At 46.7% G+C, this 22,832-nt stretch overlaps 1 protein-coding gene across 1 annotated transcript in view; it reads left to right on the top strand.

Moving 5' to 3' along the window:
* Positions 1–13,728: 13,728 nt before the first annotated feature.
* RRP12 (ribosomal RNA processing 12 homolog) overlaps positions 13,729–22,832 on the top strand; it is a gene marked incomplete in the record, with an annotated part of 48,829 nt that continues 39,725 nt past the window's right edge. Inside the window, 3 exon segments of the mRNA XM_077455689.1 lie at positions 13,729–13,949; positions 15,724–15,935; positions 19,885–19,968. Coding sequence (XP_077311815.1) covers positions 13,811–13,949; positions 15,724–15,935; positions 19,885–19,968 — 435 coding nt within the window.

The raw sequence follows: 22,832 nt of genomic DNA, 5'->3' as shown, positions 1-22,832 counted from the left end.
TGAGGTGGTCCTTAAGTGGTTAATATGGAGACGGTGTCGCCCCCCCCACCCCCCAGGCTGACCTTCACCTCTATGGAGCGCCAAATCCAGACTTATGGAGGTCCTATTTTCCATCTGTCGATCGGATTGGATGAAAACAGACAAGCGGTCCGTTTTCATCCAATCTCCCCATAGAGAAAGGCGGGACTTTGTCCATCTCCGCTCTGCTCAGTAAGTGAAGACGGACCCATCATCCGCCTGCTCAGTGGGGATCAGCGGAGCGATCCCCCCCCCCCCCCACTGAGCAGAGCGCTCCCCGCAAAACGCAGGCGCCTGTGTGAAAGGGGCCTAAATCTACCCCTGTGGGAGGTCAGGCATTTGACAAGGCTGTAAACGTCTGACTTCAGGCGACCTCTGACCTTATTACAGAATAGTCCATTTATAGACCATGTCAGTGTAAAGGGGTTATAAACACTCATTGTTTGTTATTTAAAAAAAAAAAAAAATTAAAAATGTCATAATTGCCTCCACTGTGCAGTTATTTTTGCACAGAGTGGCCCCGTTTCTCGACTTCTGGGGTCCCCCGGCGGCTCTGGTAGCTCCTCCTCCCCGCATTGAGTGCCCACGTTGGAGAAGCGCTCTTCTAAGGTGGACACCCATGCGGGCGCACTCCCGAGTCCTTCTTCTGTGTACATTCACAGAGAATGCAAGACTGGGCCCCCCAACCCACGCCGCCCGCGTCAATGGATCTGATTGACAGCAGCGGGAGCCAATGGCTGCGCTGCTATCAATCTCAAATCAAGAGCCGAGACAGTTCTGCCTAGCAACAAGTGACGCTGATCCATGTGATGTGCAGTGTTCACTAACACAAAGCCACGCCCCCCACAGATAGTAACACGCCCCTAGGAACACTTAACCCCTACACTGCCACACCTTGGTTAACCCCTTCACTGCCAGTGTCATTTACACAGGAATCAGTGCATTTATATAGCACTAATTGCTGTATAAATGACACTGGTCCCAAAAATGTGTCAAAAATGTCTGCCACAATGTCGCAGTCACAATAAAAATCGCTGATCGCCGCCATTACTAGTAAAAAAAAAAATGATTAATAAAAATGCCATAAAACTATCCACCATTTTGTAAACGCTATAACTTTTGCGCAAACCAATCAATAGTCGCTTATTGCGCTTTTTGTTACCAAAAATATGTAGAAGAATACGTATCGGCCTAAACTGAGGGGAAAAATGTTTCTATATATTTTTGGGGGATATTTATTATAGCAAAAAGTAAAAAATGATGCACTTTTTTGAAAATTGACGCTCTATTTTTGTTTATAGCGCAAAAAATGAAAACTGCAGAGGTGATCAAATACCACCAAAAGAAAGCTCTATTTGTGGGAAAAAAAGGACGTCAATTTTGTTTAGGAGCCACGTCGCACGACCGCGCAATTGTCAGTTAAAGCGACGCAGTGCCGAATCGCAAAAAGCGGTCTGGTCTTAAGCCAGCAAAATGGTCCGGGGCTGAAAGTGGTTAATCGATAATAATCTAAAATCGTTGTCAGCGGTTTTCATTATGGATTAGTTGGTCTAACGTCACCTTCCTCCCTGCCAGTCCCGCATCCCCCCCAGTGAATCCTGTGTACAAGACGGCGGTGCCATAGTCTCATGAGAACACAGCGGCGCTCATGTGACCAGGCGCGCCCCCCTCTCTCCTCCTCCTCGCTGACGTCCACTCGCCCACTCAGCCCCGCCCGCTGCTACCTCGAGGGAAGAGAAAGAGAGAGACAAGAAGCAACCGTGATATAAGGTAGCGACTGTAGTGTATACAACAAGACTCAGTAGTCGTACATACATTGTGAGGGGAGGTTTTAGTGCCCCATCATTGGTGTTTTCTGGGTGGGGGGTGGGTTGTTATAGTGACCATTTTTGGTTTTCCTGGGGGGAGGAGGAATAGTGTCCCATTGGTTTTGCTGGGAGGGGGGGAAATAGTACCCCCATTGGTGTTCCCAGGAGGGGGAGGGAGGGAATAGTGCCCCATCATTTGTGGTTCCGGGAGGAATAGTGCCCCCTCATTGGTGTTCCTGGGAGGAATAGTGCCCCATCATTGGTGTTCCAGGGAGGAATAGTGCCCCATCATTGATGTTCCCGGGAGGAATAGTGCCCCATCATTGATGTTCCCGGGAGGAATAGTGCCCCATCATTGGTGTTCCCTAGAGGAATAGTGCCCCATCATTGATGTTCCAGGGAGGAATAGTGCCCCATCATTGGTGTTCCAGGAAGGAATAGTGCCCCATCATTGATGTTCCCGGGAGGAATAGTGCCCGTCATTGGTGTTCCCGGGAGGAATAGTGCCCCGTCATTGGTTTTCCCGGGAGGAATAGTGCCCCATCATTGGTGTTCCAGGGAGGAATAGTGCCCCATCATTGATGTTCCCGGGAGGAATAGTGCCCCATCATTGGTGTTCCAGGGAGGAATAGTGCCCCATCATTGATGTTCCCGGGAGGAATAGTGCCCCATCATTGATGTTCCCAGGAGGAAAAGTGCCCCATCATTGGTGTTCCCGAGAGGAATAGTGCCCCATCATTGATGTTCCAGGGAGGAATAGTGCCCCGTCATTGGTGTTCCCGGGAGGAATAGTACACCATCATTGATGTTCCCGGGAGGAATAGTGCCCCATCATTGATGTTCCCGGGAGGAATAGTGCCCCATCATTGGTGTTCCCGAGAGGAATAGTGCCCCATCATTGATGTTCCAGGGAGGAATAGTGCCCCATCATTGGTGTTCCAGGGAGGAATAGTGCCCCATCATTGATGTTCCCGGGAGGAGGAATAGTGCCCCATCATTGGTGTTCCCGAGAGGAATAGTGCCCCATCATTGATGTTCCAGGGAGGAATAGTGCCCCATCATTGATGTTCCCGGGAGGAATAGTGCCCCATCATTGGTGTTCCCGGGAGGAATAGTGCCCCGTCATTGGTGTTCCCGGGAGGAATAGTGCCCCATCATTGATGTTCCCTGGAGGAATAGTGCCCCATCATTGGTGTTCCCGAGAGGAAAAGTGCCCCATCATTGATGTTCCAGGGAGGAATAGTGCCCCATCATTGGTGTTCCAGGAAGGAATAGTGCCCCATCATTGATGTTCCCGGGAGGAATAGTGCCCGTCATTGGTGTTCCCAGGAGTAATAGTGCCCCGTCATTGGTTTTCCCGGGAGGAATAGTGCCCCATCATTGGTGTTCCAGGGAGGAATAGTGCCCCATCATTGATGTTCCCGGGAGGAATAGTGCCCCATCATTGATGTTCCCAGGAGGAAAAGTGCCCCATCATTGGTGTTCCAGGGAGGAATAGTGCCCCATCATTGATGTTCCCGGGAGGAGGAATAGTGCCCCATCATTGGTGTTCCCGAGAGGAATAGTGCCCCATCATTGATGTTCCTGGGAGGAATAGTGCCCCATCATTGATGTTCCCGGGAGGAATAGTGCCCCATCGGTGTTCCCGGGAGGAATAGTGCCCCATCATTGATGTTCCCTGGAGGAATAGTGCCCCATCATTGGTGTTCCCGAGAGGAATAGTGCCCCATCATTGGTGTTCCCGAGAGGAATAGTGCCCCATCATTGATGTTCCCGGGAGGAATAGTGCCCCATCATTGATGTTCCCGGGAGGAATAGTGCCCCATCATTGGTGTTCCCGGGAGGAATAGTGCCCCGTCATTGGTGTTCCCGGGAGGAATAGTGCCCCATCATTGATGTTCCCTGGAGGAATAGTGCCCCACCATTGGGAGGAATAGTGCCCCATAATTGGTGTTCCCGGGAGGAATAGTGCCCCATTATTGGTGTTCCCGGGAGGAATAGTGCCCCATCATTGATGTTCCCGGGAGAAATAGTACCCCATAATTTACCTCTGCTCTACATAAAGATGGTCTAGGCCTGTGATGGTGAACCTTGGCACCCCAGATGTTTTGGAACTACATTTCCCATGATGCTCATGCACTCTGCAGAGTAGTTTCAGCATTTTGGGAAATGTAGTTCCAAAACATCTGGGGTGCCGATGTTCACCATCACCGGACTCTCCAGGCTATAAGAAGATTGCCAAGACCCTGAAACTGAGCTGCAGCACGGTGGCCAAGACCATACAGCGGTATAACAGGACAGGTTCCACTCAGAATAGGCCTCGCCATGGTCCACCAAAGAAGTTGAGGTCACGTGCTCAGCGTCATATCCAGAGGTTGTCTTTGGGAAATAGACGTATGAGTGCTGCCAGCATTGCTGCAGAGGTTGAAGGGGAGGGGGTCAGCCTGTCAGTGCTCAGACCATACGCCGCACACTGCATCAAATTGGTCTGCATGGCTGTTGTCCCAGAAGGAAGCCTCTTCTAAAGATGATGTACAAGAAAGCCAGAAGAAGACAAGCAGACTAAGGACATGGATTACTGGAACCGTGTCCTGTGGTCTGATGAGACCAAGATAAACTTACAGTATATATTGTTCACCTCACCGCACCTCCCTGAACCAAATCTTAAAAATACATTTGGACAGGGCTGTAGGAAATGCCGGAGCTTTGATGCGCTACTACTCAGTTGTGACTTATTTTCTTTTTTTTGTAATTTCTTAAGCTGCAGCATCTTTAACCACTTCAATACCGGGGGGCACTTAAACACCTTCCTGCCCAGACCAATTTTCAGCTTTCAGCGCTGATGCACTTTGAATGACAATTGCGCGGGCATATAACACTCTACCCAAATGACATTTTTATCATTTTTTTCCCACAAATAGAGCTTTCTTTTGGTGGTATTTGATCACCTCTGCGGTTTTTATTTTTTGCTACACAAATAAAAAAATACCGAAAATTTTGAAAAATGACCAGTTACACTTACCGGTAACGTCTTTTCTAGGAAATCTTCCAGGACGGCACACCTGAGAGATGACTGGTCCACCTGACAGGAAACACAATCAACAACGAATTTAAAAGTCCCCACCCTTCCCTCAGACCCTCAGTTATGGTAAAGAAAATCCCACACCAGTGTCAGAGGGAACATTCTGTGAAGAATCAATATATCACACCAATAAAACAAGGGTAGGGAGTAGGCCTGCCGTCCTGGAAGATTTCCTAGAAAAGACGTTACCGGTAAGTGTAACTGGTCATTTTCTCCAGTCATCTTCCAGGACGGCACACCTGAGAGGATAAGCAAGAAGTTCAGGCCTACCTTTAGGGCGGGACAACCGCTTGTAGGACCTTCCTGCCAAATGCCAAATCCTGAGGGGACAACAGCTCCACTCTGTAGTGCCTCAGAAATGTTCTATGGCTCGTCCATGTTGCTGCTCTGCAGATCTGGTCAATTGAGGCGCCTGCCCTCTCTGCCCAGGAGGTCGCTAGGGATCTAGCTGAATGCGCCTTAAGGCGGGTTGGTACTGGTTTACCTGCCTGTCTATAAGCTATGGATATGGTCTGTCTAACCCATCTAGCTATCGTAGATTTAGATGCTTGAAGACCCTTTTTCTTCCCTGAAAAAGTGACCAATAAATGACTGGATCTCCTAAAGTCTTTCACCCTTTCTAAATAGACTAGGAGACAACGCCTGACATCTAAGAAATGAAATCTTTCTTCTTCCTTATTCTTAGGATTCTGGCAAAAGGACGGGAGAATAATCTCCTGTGTTCTGTGAAATAATGAAGCAACCTTTGGCAAATAAAGAGGATCCTGAGTGAGGATTACCCTATCCTCTAGGATGCGCAAAAACGGCTCTTTAATCGACAGAGCCTGTATATCACTCACCCTCCTGGCCGTAGTGATAGCCAGGAGGAAGGCCAACTTAAATGATAAAAGCTTAACCGAAATTTGAGCCACCGGCTCAAAAGGCCCCCTTGTTAGGGCATCTAATACCAGGGACAGATCCCATGGAGGGCAACTGACCGACCTAACTGGAACTACCCTTTCCCTGGCCGATAAAAATCTTTTTATTAGCGGCTCCTGTCCTAGCTTCCTATCAAAAAACACGGACAGGGCTGCCACCTGGACCTTTAGGGTGCTAACTGCCAAACCCTGGTCCACCCCCTCCTGAAGAAAGTCTAGGATGGTGGGTATCATCTGGAGAGCCCCCTCCTTAGACTGTAACCAGTGGGAGAAGACTTTCCAGACCTTTGCATAAATCTTTCTGGTGACGCCTTTCCTACTGAGGAGAAGAGTATCTATCACTTTTTCCGAACAGCCCCTGTCTCGGAGTATTTCCCTTTCAATAGCCATGCTGTCAGAGAGAGACGACCCGGGTCGGGGTGAAAGACTGGACCCTGACTGAGTAGGTCTCGTTGCACCGGCAGATGCAGTGGGGGAGCTATCGCGAGACTCTGAATGGTGGGAAACCAAACTCTCTTGGGCCACCAGGGTGCTATCAGTATCAGGTCTGACCTTGAGTAGGTTAATTTTTGCAGGACTCTGGGAAGGAGCACCAATGGGGGAAAGGCATAAGCCAGTCTGAAATCCCATACTTGTACAAGAGCGTCTATCCCTTCTGCTTCTTGATCCTTGTAAAGGGAGAAAAACCTGAGAACCTTCGCATTCTCCCGGGAAGCGAACAAATCTATTTCTGGCTTGCCAAAATGTTTGCACACCAGGAAGAAGATTTCTTTGCTCAATCCCCATTCCCCCTGAAGGATGGGCTGTCTGCTTAGAAAATCTGCTTGCAGATTGAGTGAGCCCTTTATGTGAATCGCTGACAATGAAAGGACCCTCTTTTCTGCCTTCACAAGGATCTGTTGCGCTAACCGTCTTAGTTTGTCCGACCTTGTCCCTCCTTGGTGGTTTAGGTATGCCACCGTGACCAGGTTGTCCGAGAGGACCTGAACCTCCCTGTCCTGCAGTTCCTCTCGGAAATAGTCTAGGGCTTTTCCTACTGCCAGAAGCTCCCTGAAATTGGAAGACTCCCTGGCTTGGCTGTGGTTCCAGGACCCCTGGGAATATCGGTTTCCCAGATGAGCCCCCCAACCCCAGGCGCTGGCGTCCGTGGTTACGACCAAAGGGTTTACCTGAGACCAGGGGCGACCATTCAACAAATTCTGTGGGTCGAGCCACCACCGCAGAGAACGAGATACCTCCTCTGTGATGGGCACTCTGTTCTCTAATGTTTCTCTTTTTCCTCAAGTAGAAAAGAGGCAAGTAGAAAAGACTGAAGCTCCCGAGAATGGAGTTGTGCCCAGGTTACTGCCGGAATGCAGGCCGTCATGAGGCCCAGCAATCTCATTATATATCTCAGAGAGGCTTCTCCTCTTTCGAGAAGGGTGACAACCGCATTCTGGACCTTCGTTACCTTTTCTGTTGGTAAGAATACCTTCTGTGCCTGCGAGTCTAACAGGTAGCCTAGGTATAACTTGGACTGAGATGGAGTCAGTGAGGACTTCTCCTGACTGACCATCCAGCCCAAGGTCTCCAGAGTTTCCAACACGATGTCTCTGTCTATTACTGCTTGCCTCTGATCGACACTGTAGATCAGCAAGTCGTCCAGGTAGGGTATTAACCTTATCCCCTGCAGGTGTAGGTATGCCACTACTTCGGCTAACACCTTTGTGAATATCCTCGGACTTGCTGCCAGCCCAAAGGGGAGAGCCCTGAACTGCCAGTGTTGTATCCTCTGCTGTATACAAACTGCGAAGCGTAGGTACTTCTGGTGTTCGGGAGCAATGGGTACGTGTAGATAAGCGTCTTTTAGGTCCAGGGTGACCATAAAGACTCCTCTCTGCAGATGCTTTCTTACTGAGTAGATACTCTCCATCCTGAACTTCTTGTGAAGCAGGTAACGGTTGAGTCTTCTCAAGTTTATTATCAACCGAAATTTTCCTGAGGGTTTTGGAACCACAAATACGTGTGAGTAAAAACCCTGGGTAAGCTGATTGGTTGGTACTGGAGTAATAACCCTTTGCTCTGCTAGCTCCTTTAGATTTTTCAGTAACCCTTCTGCCTTGGTTGGGTCCCTGGGAGGAAAAGTAACCAGAAATTCCTGTGGGGGATGAGTCTGAAATTCTAGTCTGTACCCCACTTCTAAAAGGTTTAGAATGTATGGACTCTGCGTGATCCTTTCCCACTGTGGAAGGAAATCGCGGAGTCTTGCGCCTACCTTTACGGTGGCGTCATTTGCCTTCTTTCTGAGAGGCTCCGGAGCTGGAGAAAAGAATTGTACTTTTTTCTTTTCCTTTCCCCAAGTTCCATTTTCTCCTTGGTTCAGTTTTCCCCTTATGATGAGACTTTGAATAGGGGCCTCGAAAAAATTTCTTACCCCTTTCTTTCTTGGGCCTTACAGGAAATTTCTTGCCCTTCTCCGTAGATCGGGACAAAACCTGATCTAGGCCTGAACCAAACAGCAAGGAACCCTCAAAGGGGATACCGCATAGGCGAGACTTGGAAGTAAAATCCCCATCCCAAGTCTTGACCCATAGAGCTCTCCTGGAAGAGTTCAAAAGTGCTGCTGCTTTAGCTGTGGTCCTAACAGTTTCTACAGCTGCATCTGCCACATATGCTACTGCTCGACTGATTACTTCCAGCGAGTCTACAATCTCTTTAGCCTCCTTACTGCGGGAAACATGATCCATTAATTTGCCCAGCCAGGTGTCAGCATTTCTGGCTACACAGGCGGAAGCTAGGGCAGGCGCCATTGCTGCCGCATTCGCCTCCCAGGCTCTTTTGAGTAAAGTTTCCGACTTTCTATCCATCTGATCCTGGATATTTCCGGAATCCTCAAAGGATAAGTCAGACCTCTTAGATACTTGTGCTAAGGCTGCATCCAAGCGAGGAGCCTTAAAAATTTTTTCCTCCTCCTCATCTTTAAAGGGACACCTCCTTTTCCAAGCTTTCAGTTTGAGAAGCTTGCGTTCAGGTTCCTTCCATTCTCTAAGGATTATCTCCTTCAGAGACTGGTGGATGGGAAAGGTTCTGGTCTGTAACCTTCCTAGACCTCTATATACTCTATCTTGAGCTGAGACTTGAGCAGAGGGAACCTGAATATCTTCTGAGGCGTAAATGGCTTTTAATAAACCCTCCATGTCCTCACTCGGGAATAAAAATCCCCCAAGCTTAGCCTCCCCCTGGCTATCTTGGTCTGAATCTTCCTCTCCAGAACTACAATCTGGTACTTGGCCTTCCTCCACTTCAGATAATAGGGAGACTTGGCCCTGGGAACTTTCCGCATAAGATGTGGAAAGATTTTCCTGTAACTGAGGAGTCTCACTCTCTGACGGTACTTCCTGCAAACCCTTCACAAGGGTGGACTGAAAAGTTTGAAGGGTAGCCAACATTTCTGCTTGTAAGGCCCTACATTCCTTCACGACCTGAGCGGTCTCCCTGCCTGCGAGCTTGATGATACATCGATCGCAGAAAGGCTTGGAGTGGTCTTGTGCTAACTTAGCGTTACAGTAACCACAACGCCTGGACTTTGAAGTAACCTTCCCCTTAGACCTAGCAGCTGACCCCTGGGCAGAGCTTTCGGTCCCTGGGAATAGTCAAAAAATAGACAATTTTAGCTACACAAGTCCTAAAAGGGGCACAGGAGCTCTACCCCGAGAACCCTGCCCCTAAATAAAGTTGGATCACTCACCCCCAGTGGCGACCTCAACGACTGTCTGCTCAGACGGACCTTCCTCTTCCATGGCGATTTGCTGCCCTGCAGGATCGCTGGATCAGGTCTCGAGCATCCCCTTGTTGTCTTTTCCAAGTGCCAGGAAAGCGTCTTGCAGGACGAGGAGACTGGGTGTATTACAGCACACCCGTTCTGTTTGAAAAACCGCGCCGCTCGGCGCCATCTTTAAGGAGGTCCGTCGCCCGGAAATGACGCACGGCCTCTTCCGGTCCTGCGCACTGAGGCTGGAACGCACATCGGTGCGTCCAGCCATCTCAACTTCCGGAACTCGATACCCGGAAGTGACGCCCTTGGACTTCCGGACATGCGCTGTGGCGTTGGAACGCACGCCATCCGCGTCCGCATAAGGAAAGGCATCACCTCACCACTCCACCAACGAATGTGCAGGTAGGCCAATACAACAGGGGAATAGCCTACTGGGACAACTCCCCTGTCCCACGAGGCTCATACAAGGCTCCCTAAGGAGACCTTGAGTGAGGCATACCCCCCCAAGATTTCTCTTGGGGGTATACAAGGGAGCACCACAGACCCTGTCTGTTTAAGTCCCTAAAAGGAAAAAAGAACCTCACGAGAAAAAAACACAGGGTCCCAGACCCCAAGGAAAAAACTTTTTAGAAAGAAACTTGGTTTCGCTGTCATCCTGTGGGAAACACAATCAAGAACTGAGGGTCTGAGGGAAGGGTGGGGACTTTTAAATTCGTTGTTGATTGTGTTTCCTGTCAGGTGGACCAGTCATCTCTCAGGTGTGCCGTCCTGGAAGATGACTGGAGAAAAAATATGTTTTTTTTTGTTTCACTTTCAAAACTTTGTAAATAAGTAAATTTTCTCCTTCACTGATGGACACTGATGGGGATACACTGATGGGCAATGATAAGGCGGCACTGATGGGCACCGATGAGGTGGCACCAATGAAGTGGTACTGATGAGGTGGCATTGATGGACACTGATATGTGGCACTGATAGGCGGCACTGATGGGCACTGATAGGCGGCACTGATGGGTGGCACTGATGGGTGGCACTGATGGGCGACACGGATGGGCACTGATAGGTGGCACAAATTGGCACTGATAGCTGGCATGGATGGGCGGCATGGATGGGCGGCATGGATGGGCATGGATAGGCGGCACAGGTGGACATGGGTAGTCGGCACAGGTGGGCATGGATGGGCACTGATAGGTGGAATGGATGGGCACTGATAGGCGGCACGGATGGGAACTGATAGGCGGCATTGTATTATAATATACTGTACTAATGGATCCCAATCAGTGCCAAACAATAATGCATGCCAATCAGTGATGCCCATTGTGGCACTGACTGGAATCCCTGGTGGTCTAGGGTGTCATACCTTATCCTGGGCATCCCTGGTGGTCTGGTGGCGTCCCTGGTGGTCCAGTGTGGGCATCCTCGGTGGGGCTGTGCTGATAATCGATAAGCACAGGCCCCCCCTGTCAGAGGAGCAGCCGATCGGCTCTCCTCTACTCGCGTCTGACAGACGCGAGTGAGAAAAAGCCGATCACCGGCTCTTCCTATTTACACTGTGATCAGCCGTGATTGGACACGGCTGATCACGTGGTAACGAGTCTCCGTCGGAGACTCTTTACCGAGATCGTAGTTGCAGGGTGTCAGACTGACACCCCGCAACAACGATCGCCACGATGCGCAACCCCGGGGGCGTGCAGCGGCTCATAATCCTGAGGACGTCATATGACGGCCGATCGGGATTATGAAACCTCTTTGCCGCCGTCAATTTGTAATAGGGCGGGCGGCAAGTGGTTAACTCAGCCTGCAGAGTATGATAGGCGGCACAGCCTGTCAGACTCGCCTATTGATTTCAATGGGGCCGTTCTGCAACTGCAAGCCAAACTCGCTTGCAGTAGCAGCATAGTCCAACAATGTAAAAATACCATTCAGCAATGTAATAAAAAAAAAAACAAGGAGGAGGCAGTAGCACCTAGGGAACACCTGTCAGCTGCTGCTATGCCATTCGTTGAAAAGCAACCTGCCACAGATCACTTTTCAGAGGGCAGTAAACATTACTGCAAATGTGAAAGAAACTTCAAACACATCATTTATTTCACACTCCCCACCAACAAGGTCACTCCCCTTCCCCCACACACAGACCTCGCTCCCCAGCCTGTCCCCCACACACCCTCCCACCCGCTGACCTGTGCATTGGGAAATCACTCCCGCAGTGTTCTTGTGTTCTGCCAGTGGGGAGCCTTCCCTACCCACACAATACAATCATCAGTGTTCCTAACTATAGCTGGCAGCACTGATTATTTTGGGAAAAACCTGACAGGCTGGTTGTACTCAAGTTGATTAATAGATTGACTTGTGTACAAACAGCTATCCAATACATAGATGGACTATGGCTGGTCTCTGCTTAATTGGTGTAATTTCAATCCATGTGTGACCCGCTTAACCACTCCGCAGTCCCTAAACATCCTTCCACAAACCTTTACATTTTTCCTTCCCCGATTCTTTCATCCTCCTCACCTATACATAGTGCCCGCTATCATACCCTCCCCACTCTTCTCCTGTACATAGTGCCCGTTGTCATACCCTCCCCACTCTTCTCCTGTACATAGTGCCCGTTGTCATACCCTCCACACTCCTCTCCTGTACATACTGCCCGCTGTCATACCCTCCCCACTCTTCTCCTGTACATACTGCCTGCTGTCATACCCTCCGCACTCCTCCCCTGTACATACTGCCCACTGTCATACCATCCGCACTCCTCTCCTGTACATACTGCCCACTGTCATACCCTCCCCACTCTTCTCCTATACATACTGCCCGCTGTCATACCCTTCATCCTCCTCTCCTGTACATACTGACCGCTGTCATACCCTCCACACTCTTCTCCTGTACATACTGCCCACTATCATACCCTCCACACTCCTCTTCTGTACACACTGCCCACTGTCATACTCTCCACACTCCTCTCCTGTACATACTGCCCACTGTCATACCCTCCACACTCCTCTCCTGTACACGCTTCCTGCTGTCATACCCTCCACACTCCTCTCCTGTACATGCTGCCGCTGTCATACCCTCCACACTCCTCTCCTGTACATACTACCTGCTGTCATACCCTCCACACTCCTCTCCTGTACATACTGCCTGCTGTCATACCCTCCACACTCCTCTCCTGTACGTACTGCCCACTGTCATACCCTCCACACATCTCTCCTGTACACACTGCCCACTGTCGTACCCTCCCCACTCTTCTCCTATACATACTGCCCGCTGTCATACCCTTCATCCTCCTCTCCTGTACATACTGACAGCTGTCATACCCTCCACGCTCTTCTCCTGTACATACTGCGCACTATCATACCCTCCACACTCCTCTCCTGTACACACTGCCCACTGTCATACCCTCCACACTCCTCTCCTATAAAGTGCCCACTTTTATACCTTCCACATTCCTCTCCTGTACATACTGCCCACTGTCATACCCTCCACACTCCTCTCCTGTACATACTGCCCACTGTCATACCCTCCACACTTCTCTCCTATACATAGTGCCCCCACCACACCCTCCACACCCTCTCCTGTACATACTGTCCACTGTCATGCCCTCCACGCTCCTCTCCTATACATAGTGCCCACTTTTATACCCTCCACATTCCTCTCCTGTACATACTGCCCACTGTCATGCCCTCCACACTCCTCTCCTATACATAGTTCACCCACAGCACCCTCCACACCCTCTCCTCTACATATTGCCCACGGTCATGCCCTCCACACCCCTATCCTGTACATACTGCCCACTGTCATACCTTCCACACTCCTCTCTTGTACATACTGCCCACTGACCACAAATGCTACTTGGTTCTGTATTCTCTAAAATGGGCAGTGCTGGCAGGTGGGTAGGGGGTGGAGCCAAGGACCGGTGCTCAGAGGTAGGTAGGGGCAAAAACAATGGGGGGGAGTTCCTGCACCTATTCTCTGAGAAAAAAAAAATCCCTGGTTTTATTTATTTTTATTGAATATTATAAACTGAACTCCGCTCTGGAGATTTTCTGGTGACAGTTCAGGGACTGTAATGCTCCCCGGTGCCGCCAGAGGCCAGCACTTCCTATAGTGTGCGATCTCCACCAAGTCCTTCCTGCGATCACCATAGAGCTCCGCCCCCCCCCCCCCCCGGCCGGAAGTGACTGGGGTATTGGGCTACACGTGTGTACAGCGGGTCCCGGTAGTCGTTGTGCTAATGGGGAAGTCGGGGAAGTTGCGCCCTGGGGTGGCCGGGAAGGTGAAGCGCTGGAAAAAGGGGCACAGCAGCGACTGCAACCCCGAGGAGAAGAGACACCGGGAGGCCGCACGGAGCCGGTTCTTCAGCCGGAGCTCCGGTGAGAGAGGGGGAGGGGAGAGACGATCATTATTTTTAGCATTATTATTTAAAATTACAATCATAATATTGTTCCCCTTTTTTTTATTTTTTATTATTTTCTTATCATCGCTACTATGTGTTATTATTTTTCCTGCTACAATTATAAATTCTTATTATAATTCCTATTTTTAAAATGATTCATTTAATATTATAAAAATAATAATATATATATATATATATATATATATATATTTATTATTATTATTATATATTTTTTATTATATATGATCGCTACTATGTATTTTTTTTTCCTGCTACAACTATTATAAATTATTATAATTCCTATTTTTAAAATGAGGATTATTCATTTTAATATTTTTTTATAATATTAAAATGAATAATCCTCATTTTAAAAATAGGAATTATAATAATTTATAATAGTTGTAGCAGGAAAAAAAAATACATAGTAGCGATGATAAATAATAAAAAAAAATATAATAATAAATTATATATATATATATATATATATATATATATATAATTTTTATTTTTTTTGGCACCAGTCGGTGTCTTTGACCGCCATACAAGTTATATGACAACGCGGTACTGCACTGGTGACCATATATAAGAAAAAAAAATATATATATTTTTATAAATTTTTATTTTAGTTTTTTATTATTTTTATTCACCACTTCGATACCGTGCACTTACACCCCCTTCCTGCCCAGGCCAATTTTCAGTGCTGTCACTGTTTAAATGACAATTGTGCGGTCATGCTACACTACCCAAACAGAATTTATTTTTTTCCACAAATAGAGCTTTCTTTTTGTGGTATTTGATCACCTCTGGGTTTTTTATTTTTTGCTAAATAAAAAAAGACCTAAAATTAAAAAAAAAAAGTTTTTTTTTTTCTATTGTTTATAAATTTATGTAAATAAGTTTTCTCCTTCACTGATGGGCACTGGTAGGTGGCACTGATAGGCAACACTGGGCACTGAAAGGGTACTTATGGGTGGCACTGATAGGTGGCATGCTGGGCACTGATAGGCGGCATTGATGGGCATCGCTGATGGCACTGGCAGGCATTGTGGATGGCCACTGATTGGCATTTCCCTGGTGGTTTAGAGTGGCATATCTGGTGGTCCAGTGTGGTGCCAATCCCTGGTGGTCCTTTCGGCATCCTGGTGGTCCTGGGTGGGCATCCTAGGGGGGGTTGCGCTGATAAACAGAACAGACCCGGGGTGGAGGAACTTGACTGGCCTGCACAGAGTCCTGACCTCAACCTGATAGAACACCTTTGGGATGAATTAGAGTGGAGACTGTGAGCCAGGCCTTCTCGTCCAACATCAGTGCCTGACCTTACAAATGCTCTTCTGGAAGAATGGTCAAACATTCCCATAGACACACTCCTAAACCTTGTGGACGGCCTTCCTAGAGGAATTGAAGCTGGTATAGCTGCAAAGGGCGGAGCCAACTCAATATTGAACCCTACGGACTAAGACTGGGATGCCATTAAAGTTCATGTGCTTGTAAAGGCAGGTGTCCCAATACTTTTGGTAATATAGGGGGGGGGGGGTGTATATATGTGTGTGTATGTGTGTGTGTATATATATTATTATAAAATTATATTATTTTTGCGGTTGGCAAGTGACTTCGAAAGTTCTTCGAATCCGGTGAAAACATCTCCAGGTTTGTGATGCCGCAACTCCAGCGCTGTGCAGCCGTCTCACACCTGTGCTCCACCTTACGTGATACCTGTGTCATTGGTTGATGTTCATTTTTCTACTCTCCAGGGAAGAGCGATCTGACGGTAGACGCTGTAAAGCTGCACAATGACCTGCAGTCGGGCTCCCTGTCCATACAGAAGAGGCCGGAGGAGGAGGAGGAAATGGCCGTCACAGAAAGATCCGGGGGCACCTTCCTCAGCGGCCTCTCCGACTGCACCAACCTCACCTTCGGCAAAGTCCAGAGATTCTGGGAGTCCAACTCGGCCGCTCACAAGGAGGTGGGTGATGACTCTTAGTGGGTTTTAGACCTTTTTGAAGGATAACTTCGCATTTAACAGCTTCAGCCCCTGGGAGATTTTACCCCTCCCTGACCAGAGCACTTTTTGCGATTCGGCACTGCGTCGCTCGTGACAATTGTCGTGCGACGTTGCACCTAAACAAAATTTACGTCCCTTTTTCCTCACAAATAGAGCTTTCTTTTGGTGGTATTTGATCGCCTCTGCGGTTTTTATTTTTTGCGCTATAAACAAAAAAAGCGACAATTTTTTGAAAAAAAACGCATTATTTTTTACTATAAATAAATATCACCAAAAAATAAAAAAATGTTTTCCTCCGTTTAGGCCGTTGTGTATTCCTCTACATATTTTTGGTAAAAAAAAATTGCAATAAGTATATATTGATTGGTTTGCGAAAAGTTATTGTGTCTATGAAATGGGGGCTAGATTTATGGCATTTTTATTAGTAATTGGTGTTTTTTTTTTTTTTTTTTTTTTTTTTTTATACTAGTAATGGTGGCAATCTGTGACTTTTTTTATTTATTTTTTCTGGACTGCAACATTATGGGGGACACGTCAGACAATTTTGACACATTTTGGGACCATTGACATTAATACAGCTGTCAGTGCTATAGAAAATGCACTGATTACTGTAAAAAAAAGTCACAGGCAGTGAAGGGGTTAACACTAGAGGGCAATCAAGGGGTTAATGTGTTGCCTAGAGTGTGTTCTAACTGAAGGGGGGAGGGGACTGTGTAGAGGAGATAAGATTGCTGTTCATACTCTGTATGAACACAAGATCTGTCTGTTCTCCCCTCAGAGAACCAGAAACTGTGTTTAAACACACGCAGATCGCGGGAGCCTGGCGATGATCGGGACCGCCGGGCACTCGCATCGGCTCGAGGGGGAGCGTGCGCCCCTCCTAGTGGCCACAGGGCCAAGCGTCGTTGCATAACGTCGTTTCGCCCAGCCGTGCCATTCTGCCGCTGTACAACTGCGGCGGATGGTTGGCAAGTGGTTAATAAACAGTAACTGCACGTTGTTTTGCAAATACACATTTATTTTATTTTTCACTTGCAGAGCATTGAACCTATAATCAGCAGATGGCAGGTACAATATGAGGCTCCTGCAGACTGTCCGTACCGCTGTCTGCCCCGTGCCTCCATACCTCCCCTAGGGGCAGACAGTTACTGAAGTGCAGGAAGGTTCAGTGAAATAGCAGAGCAGAGTGCCCATTCAGAACTACAAGCTGTCTGCCTCAGTGGCAGATGGGACCTGTAGATCATTGATTATGAACATTCTCATTACACACGTTCCTGGATCAGGCTGAGAAGTGGCGGGAGACTGAAAGTATCAAAGGGCCATTTATATCTCTGCCAACACACCACCGATCACTAAATACCATCCGAGCATTGTAAACTAATCGCATCACAATGGAGGAAGAATGATTGATACATCTGTGTGGGCGGTCAGTGGGAAGAATGTTCCTTACATTGGTGATCAGTGAGAAGAATGTTCCTTACATTGGTGATCAGTGGGAAGAATGTTCCTTACATTGGTGATCAGTGGGAATAATGTTCCTTACATTGGTGATCAGTGGGAAGAATGTTCCTTACATTGGTGATCAGTGAGAAGAATGTTCCTTACATTGGTGATCAGTGGGAAGAATGTTCCTTACATTGGTGATCAGTGGGAAGAATGTTCCTTACATTGGTGATCAGTGAGAAGAATGCTCCTTACATTGGTGATCAGTGGGAAGAATGTTCCTTACATTGGTGATCAGTGAGAAGAATGTTCCTTACATTGGTGATCAGTGAGAAGAATGTTCCTTACATTGGTGATCAGTGAGAAGAATGTTCCTTACATTGGTGATCAGTGAGAAGAATGATCCTTACATTGGTGATCAGTGAGAAGAATGTTCCTTACATTGGTGATCAGTGAGAAGAATGATCCTTACATTGGTGATCAGTGAGAAGAATGTTCCTTACATTGGTGATCAGTGAGAAGAATGTTCCTTACATTGGTGATCAGTGAGAAGAATGATCCTTACATTGGTGATCAGTGGGAAGAATGTCCCTTACATTGGTGATCAGTGAGAAGAATGTCCCTTACATTGGTGATCAGTGAGAAGAATGTTCCTTACATTGGTGATCAGTGAGAAGAATGATCCTTACATTGGTGATCAGTGGGAAGAATGTCCCTTACATTGGTGATCAGTGAGAAGAATGTCCCTTACATTGGTGATCAGTGAGAAGAATGTCCCTTACATTGGTGATCAGTGAGAAGAATGCTCCTTACATTGGTGATCAGTGAGAAGAATGTTCCTTACATTGGTGATCAGTGAGAAGAATGTTCCTTACATTGGTGATCAGTGAGAAGAATGTTCCTTACATTGGTGATCAGTGAGAAGAATGTTCCTTACATTGGTGATCAGTGAGAAGAATGTTCCTTACATTGGTGATCAGTGAGAAGAATGTTCCTTACATTGGTGATCAGTGAGAAGAATGTTCCTTACATTGGTGATCAGTGAGAAGAATGTTCCTTACATTGGTGATCAGTGAGAAGAATGTTCCTTACATTGGTGATCAGTGAGAAGAATGTTCCTTACATTGGTGATCAGTGAGAAGAATGTTCCTTACATTGGTGATCAGTGAGAAGAATGTTCCTTACATTGGTGATCAGTGAGAAGAATGTTCCTTACATTGGTGATCAGTGAGAAGAATGTTCCTTACATTGGTGATCAGTGAGAAGAATGTTCCTTACATTGGTGATCAGTGAGAAGAATGTTCCTTACATTGGTGATCAGTGAGAAGAATGTTCCTTACATTGGTGATCAGTGAGAAGAATGTTCCTTACATTGGTGATCAGTGAGAAGAATGTTCCTTACATTGGTGATCAGTGAGAAGAATGTTCCTTACATTGGTGATCAGTGAGAAGAATGTTCCTTACATTGGTGATCAGTGAGAAGAATGTTCCTTACATTGGTGATCAGTGAGAAGAATGTTCCTTACATTGGTGATCAGTGAGAAGAATGTTCCTTACATTGGTGATCAGTGAGAAGAATGTTCCTTACATTGGTGATCAGTGAGAAGAATGTTCCTTACATTGGTGATCAGTGAGAAGAATGTTCCTTACATTGGTGATCAGTGAGAAGAATGTTCCTTACATTGGTGATCAGTGAGAAGAATGTTCCTTACATTGGTGATCAGTGAGAAGAATGTTCCTTACATTGGTGATCAGTGAGAAGAATGTTCCTTACATTGGTGATCAGTGAGAAGAATGTTCCTTACATTGGTGATCAGTGAGAAGAATGTTCCTTACATTGGTGATCAGTGAGAAGAATGTTCCTTACATTGGTGATCAGTGAGAAGAATGTTCCTTACATTGGTGATCAGTGAGAAGAATGTTCCTTACATTGGTGATCAGTGAGAAGAATGTTCCTTACATTGGTGATCAGTGAGAAGAATGTTCCTTACATTGGTGATCAGTGAGAAGAATGTTCCTTACATTGGTGATCAGTGAGAAGAATGTTCCTTACATTGGTGATCAGTGAGAAGAATGTTCCTTACATTGGTGATCAGTGAGAAGAATGTTCCTTACATTGGTGATCAGTGAGAAGAATGTTCCTTACATTGGTGATCAGTGAGAAGAATGTTCCTTACATTGGTGATCAGTGAGAAGAATGTTCCTTACATTGGTGATCAGTGAGAAGAATGTTCCTTACATTGGTGATCAGTGAGAAGAATGTTCCTTACATTGGTGATCAGTGAGAAGAATGTTCCTTACATTGGTGATCAGTGAGAAGAATGTTCCTTACATTGGTGATCAGTGGAGAAGTTGTTGCCTATTGATGCTCCAATGTAGCGTTATAACTATTGCATTCATTTGTTTTATAGGACTTCTATCATAAATACAAAGTATAGATCTAAGACTTAATTGATTGTCTCTTTAGATCTGTGCGGTTCTGGCTGCAGTAACAGAAGTGATCCGCTCTCAGGGAGGGAAGGAGACAGAAACCGAATACTTTGCTGCCCTGGTGAGTGATTTCTCTGCATGTTTGCCATTGTCCTAATTTTTTGAATGTGCTGCACTCTAATGCAATTATGAAATAAAACGGGCATCTCTAAATGGCGGACCACGCTCTGGGTCCGGACCAAGTCAATGTCCCATCAGGACCCACCATAGTTGTCACCTGTTGTGCCTCCCGATTGGGGGGGGGGGGCGCGAATCATGGCAGTCAGTTCCATTGGGGGGGGTGTGGTGTGGTCGGTGGTCATGGCGGTCAGCAGGCAAGACAGTAGTCGAGTCCAGGCAGAGGTCATGGCAGTCAGCAGGCAACAGAGTGGTCAGCACACAGAAACGGCGCTCAAATATTTGCCCTAAACATAGTATATTCAATATTAAATACAATAATATTTGTACTGTAATAAAAATAATAAATCGCAAGTCATGTATGTTTTCAAAACGTGACCATCCTCTTTATTAACCACTTTCAGCCCCGGACCATTTTGCTGGCTTAATACCAGACCACTTTTTGTGATTCAACACTGCATCGCTTTAACTGACAATTGCGCGGTCGTGCGACGTGGCTCCCAAACAAAATTGACGTCCTTTTTTTCGCCACAAATAGAGCTTTCTTTTGGTGGTATTTGATCACCCCTGCAGTTTTTATTTTTTGCGCTATAAACAAAAATAGAGCGACAATTTTGAAAAAAACGCATTATTTTTTACTTTTTGTTATAAATATCCCCCAAAAATATATAAAAAAAAATTTTTTTTCCCCTCAGTTTAGACCGATACGTATTCTTCTACATATTTTTGGTAAAAAAATCGCAATAAGCGATTATTTGGTTTGCGCCAAAAAAGTTATAGCGTTTACAAAATAGGGTATAGTTTTATGGCATTTTTATTAATAATTTATTTTTTACTAGTAATGGCGGCGATTTATTTATTTTTTATTGTGACTGCGACATTATGGTGGACACATAGGACATTTTTGACACATTTTTGGGACCATTGTCATTTATACAGCATTCAGTGCTATACAAATGCATTTATTCCTGTGTAAATGACACTGGCAGTGAAGGGGTTAACCAGTGGGTGGCAGTGTAGGGGTTAAGTGTTCCTAGGGGCGTGTTACTAACTGTGGGGGGCTGGGCTTTCTTTTAGTGAACACTGATCTCTGCTCCAATCACATGGAGCAGAGATCAGCGTCACTTGTTGCTAGGCAGAACGGGGAGATGCTGTTTACAACGGCATCTCTCCATTCAGCCACCCCGTGAAACAATCGCGGGTATCCCCGCGGCGATCGAGTCCACGGCGACCGGACTCACGGGGGTCCCGACCGGTATGTGAGCCCCCCGCTGGCGGTGTGCACACGATGGCAGGGCGACATATTAAAATGGCCGTACCTGTACGCCAATATGCCTGCCCGTGCCATTCTGCTGACGTACATCAGCGTGCGCCGGTCGGGAAGTGGTTAATGCAATCCTTAAAGCGGAGTTCCACCCAAAAGTTGAACTTCCGCTTTAAGCACTTTTTGCCCCTTACATGCCGTCTTTGGCATGTGTTTTTTTTTTTGGGGGGGGGGGGGGGGGTTGGTAAAGTGCCATTTTCTGGGACACGTCACGGTCCTGTCCACTTGGAGAGCGCAGCACAACTCGTGGATGCGGTGTGTGCGCCCGGCCGTCTAGCCCCAGGTTGTCACGGGCGGGTGTCAACGTTTTCAATGGAGGCGTCGCAGAGAGGTGGGAGGCTCTGTGTGGCCGCATTGCTAGACCATGGGACAGGTAAGTGTCTGTTTATTAAAAGTTAGCAGCTACACTTTTTGTAGCTGCTGACTTTTAATAAATGAAAAAAAAAAAAAAAAGCCTGGACGTCCCCACTTTAAGGCCACAATTAAGGGGTACCTATATAAAATGTGGCACCGGAGAGGGGGATGGAATTAGATAAGTGGAAGTTCTACTTTTGTAACTCCGTTTTAACATAGGAACCATATGTAATATACCGTGTGTGTGTGTGTGTGTGTGTGTATATATATATATATAATGTGTGTGTGTGTGTATGTATATATATACAGTGGTGTGAAAAAGTGTTTGCCCCCTTCCTCATTTCCTGTTCCTTTGCATGTTTGTCACACTTAAGTGTTTCGGAACATCAAACCAATTTAAACAATAGTCAAGGACAACACAAGTAAACACAAAATGCAATTTGTAAATGAAGGTGTTTATTATTAAAGGTGAAAAAAATCCAAACCATCATGGCCCTGTGTGAAAAAGTGATTGCCCCCCTTGTTAAAACATACTATAACTGTGGTTGTCCACACCTGAGTTCAATTTCTCTAGCCACACCCAGGCCTGATTATTGCCACACCTGTTCACAATCAAGGCATCACTTAAATAGGAGCTGCTTGACACAGTAAGGTCCACCAGAAGATCCTTAAAAGCTACACATCATGCCGAGACCCAAAGAAATTCAGGAACAATTGAGAAAGAAAGTAATTGAGATCTATCAGTCTGGAAAGGGTTATAAAGCCATTTCCAAAGCTTTGGGAATCCAGCGAACCACAGTGAGAGCCATTATCCACAAATGGCGAAGACATGGAACAGTGGTGAACCTTCCCAGGAGTGGCCGGCCGCCCAAAATTACCCCAAGAGCGCAGCGACGACTCATCCAAGAGGTCACAAAAGACCCCACAACAACGTCCAAGGAACTGCAGGCCTCACTTGCCTCAGTTAAGGTCAGCGTTCATGCCTCCACCATCAGGAAAAGACTGGGCAAAAATGGCCTGCATGGCAGAGTTCCAAGGAGAAAACCACTGCTGAGCAAAAAGAACATCAAAGCTCGTCTCAATTTCTCCACAACACATCTTGATGATCCCCAAGACTTTTGGGACAACAT

The sequence above is a fragment of the Lithobates pipiens genome, unplaced genomic scaffold, assembly GCF_037356315.1.
Source record: "Lithobates pipiens isolate NorthernLeopardFrog02 unplaced genomic scaffold, aLitPip1_a1.2 Scaffold_25, whole genome shotgun sequence".
In the NCBI taxonomy this organism is placed as follows: Eukaryota; Metazoa; Chordata; class Amphibia; order Anura; family Ranidae; genus Lithobates; species Lithobates pipiens.
This window is presented reverse-complemented; position numbering and strand designations above follow the sequence as displayed.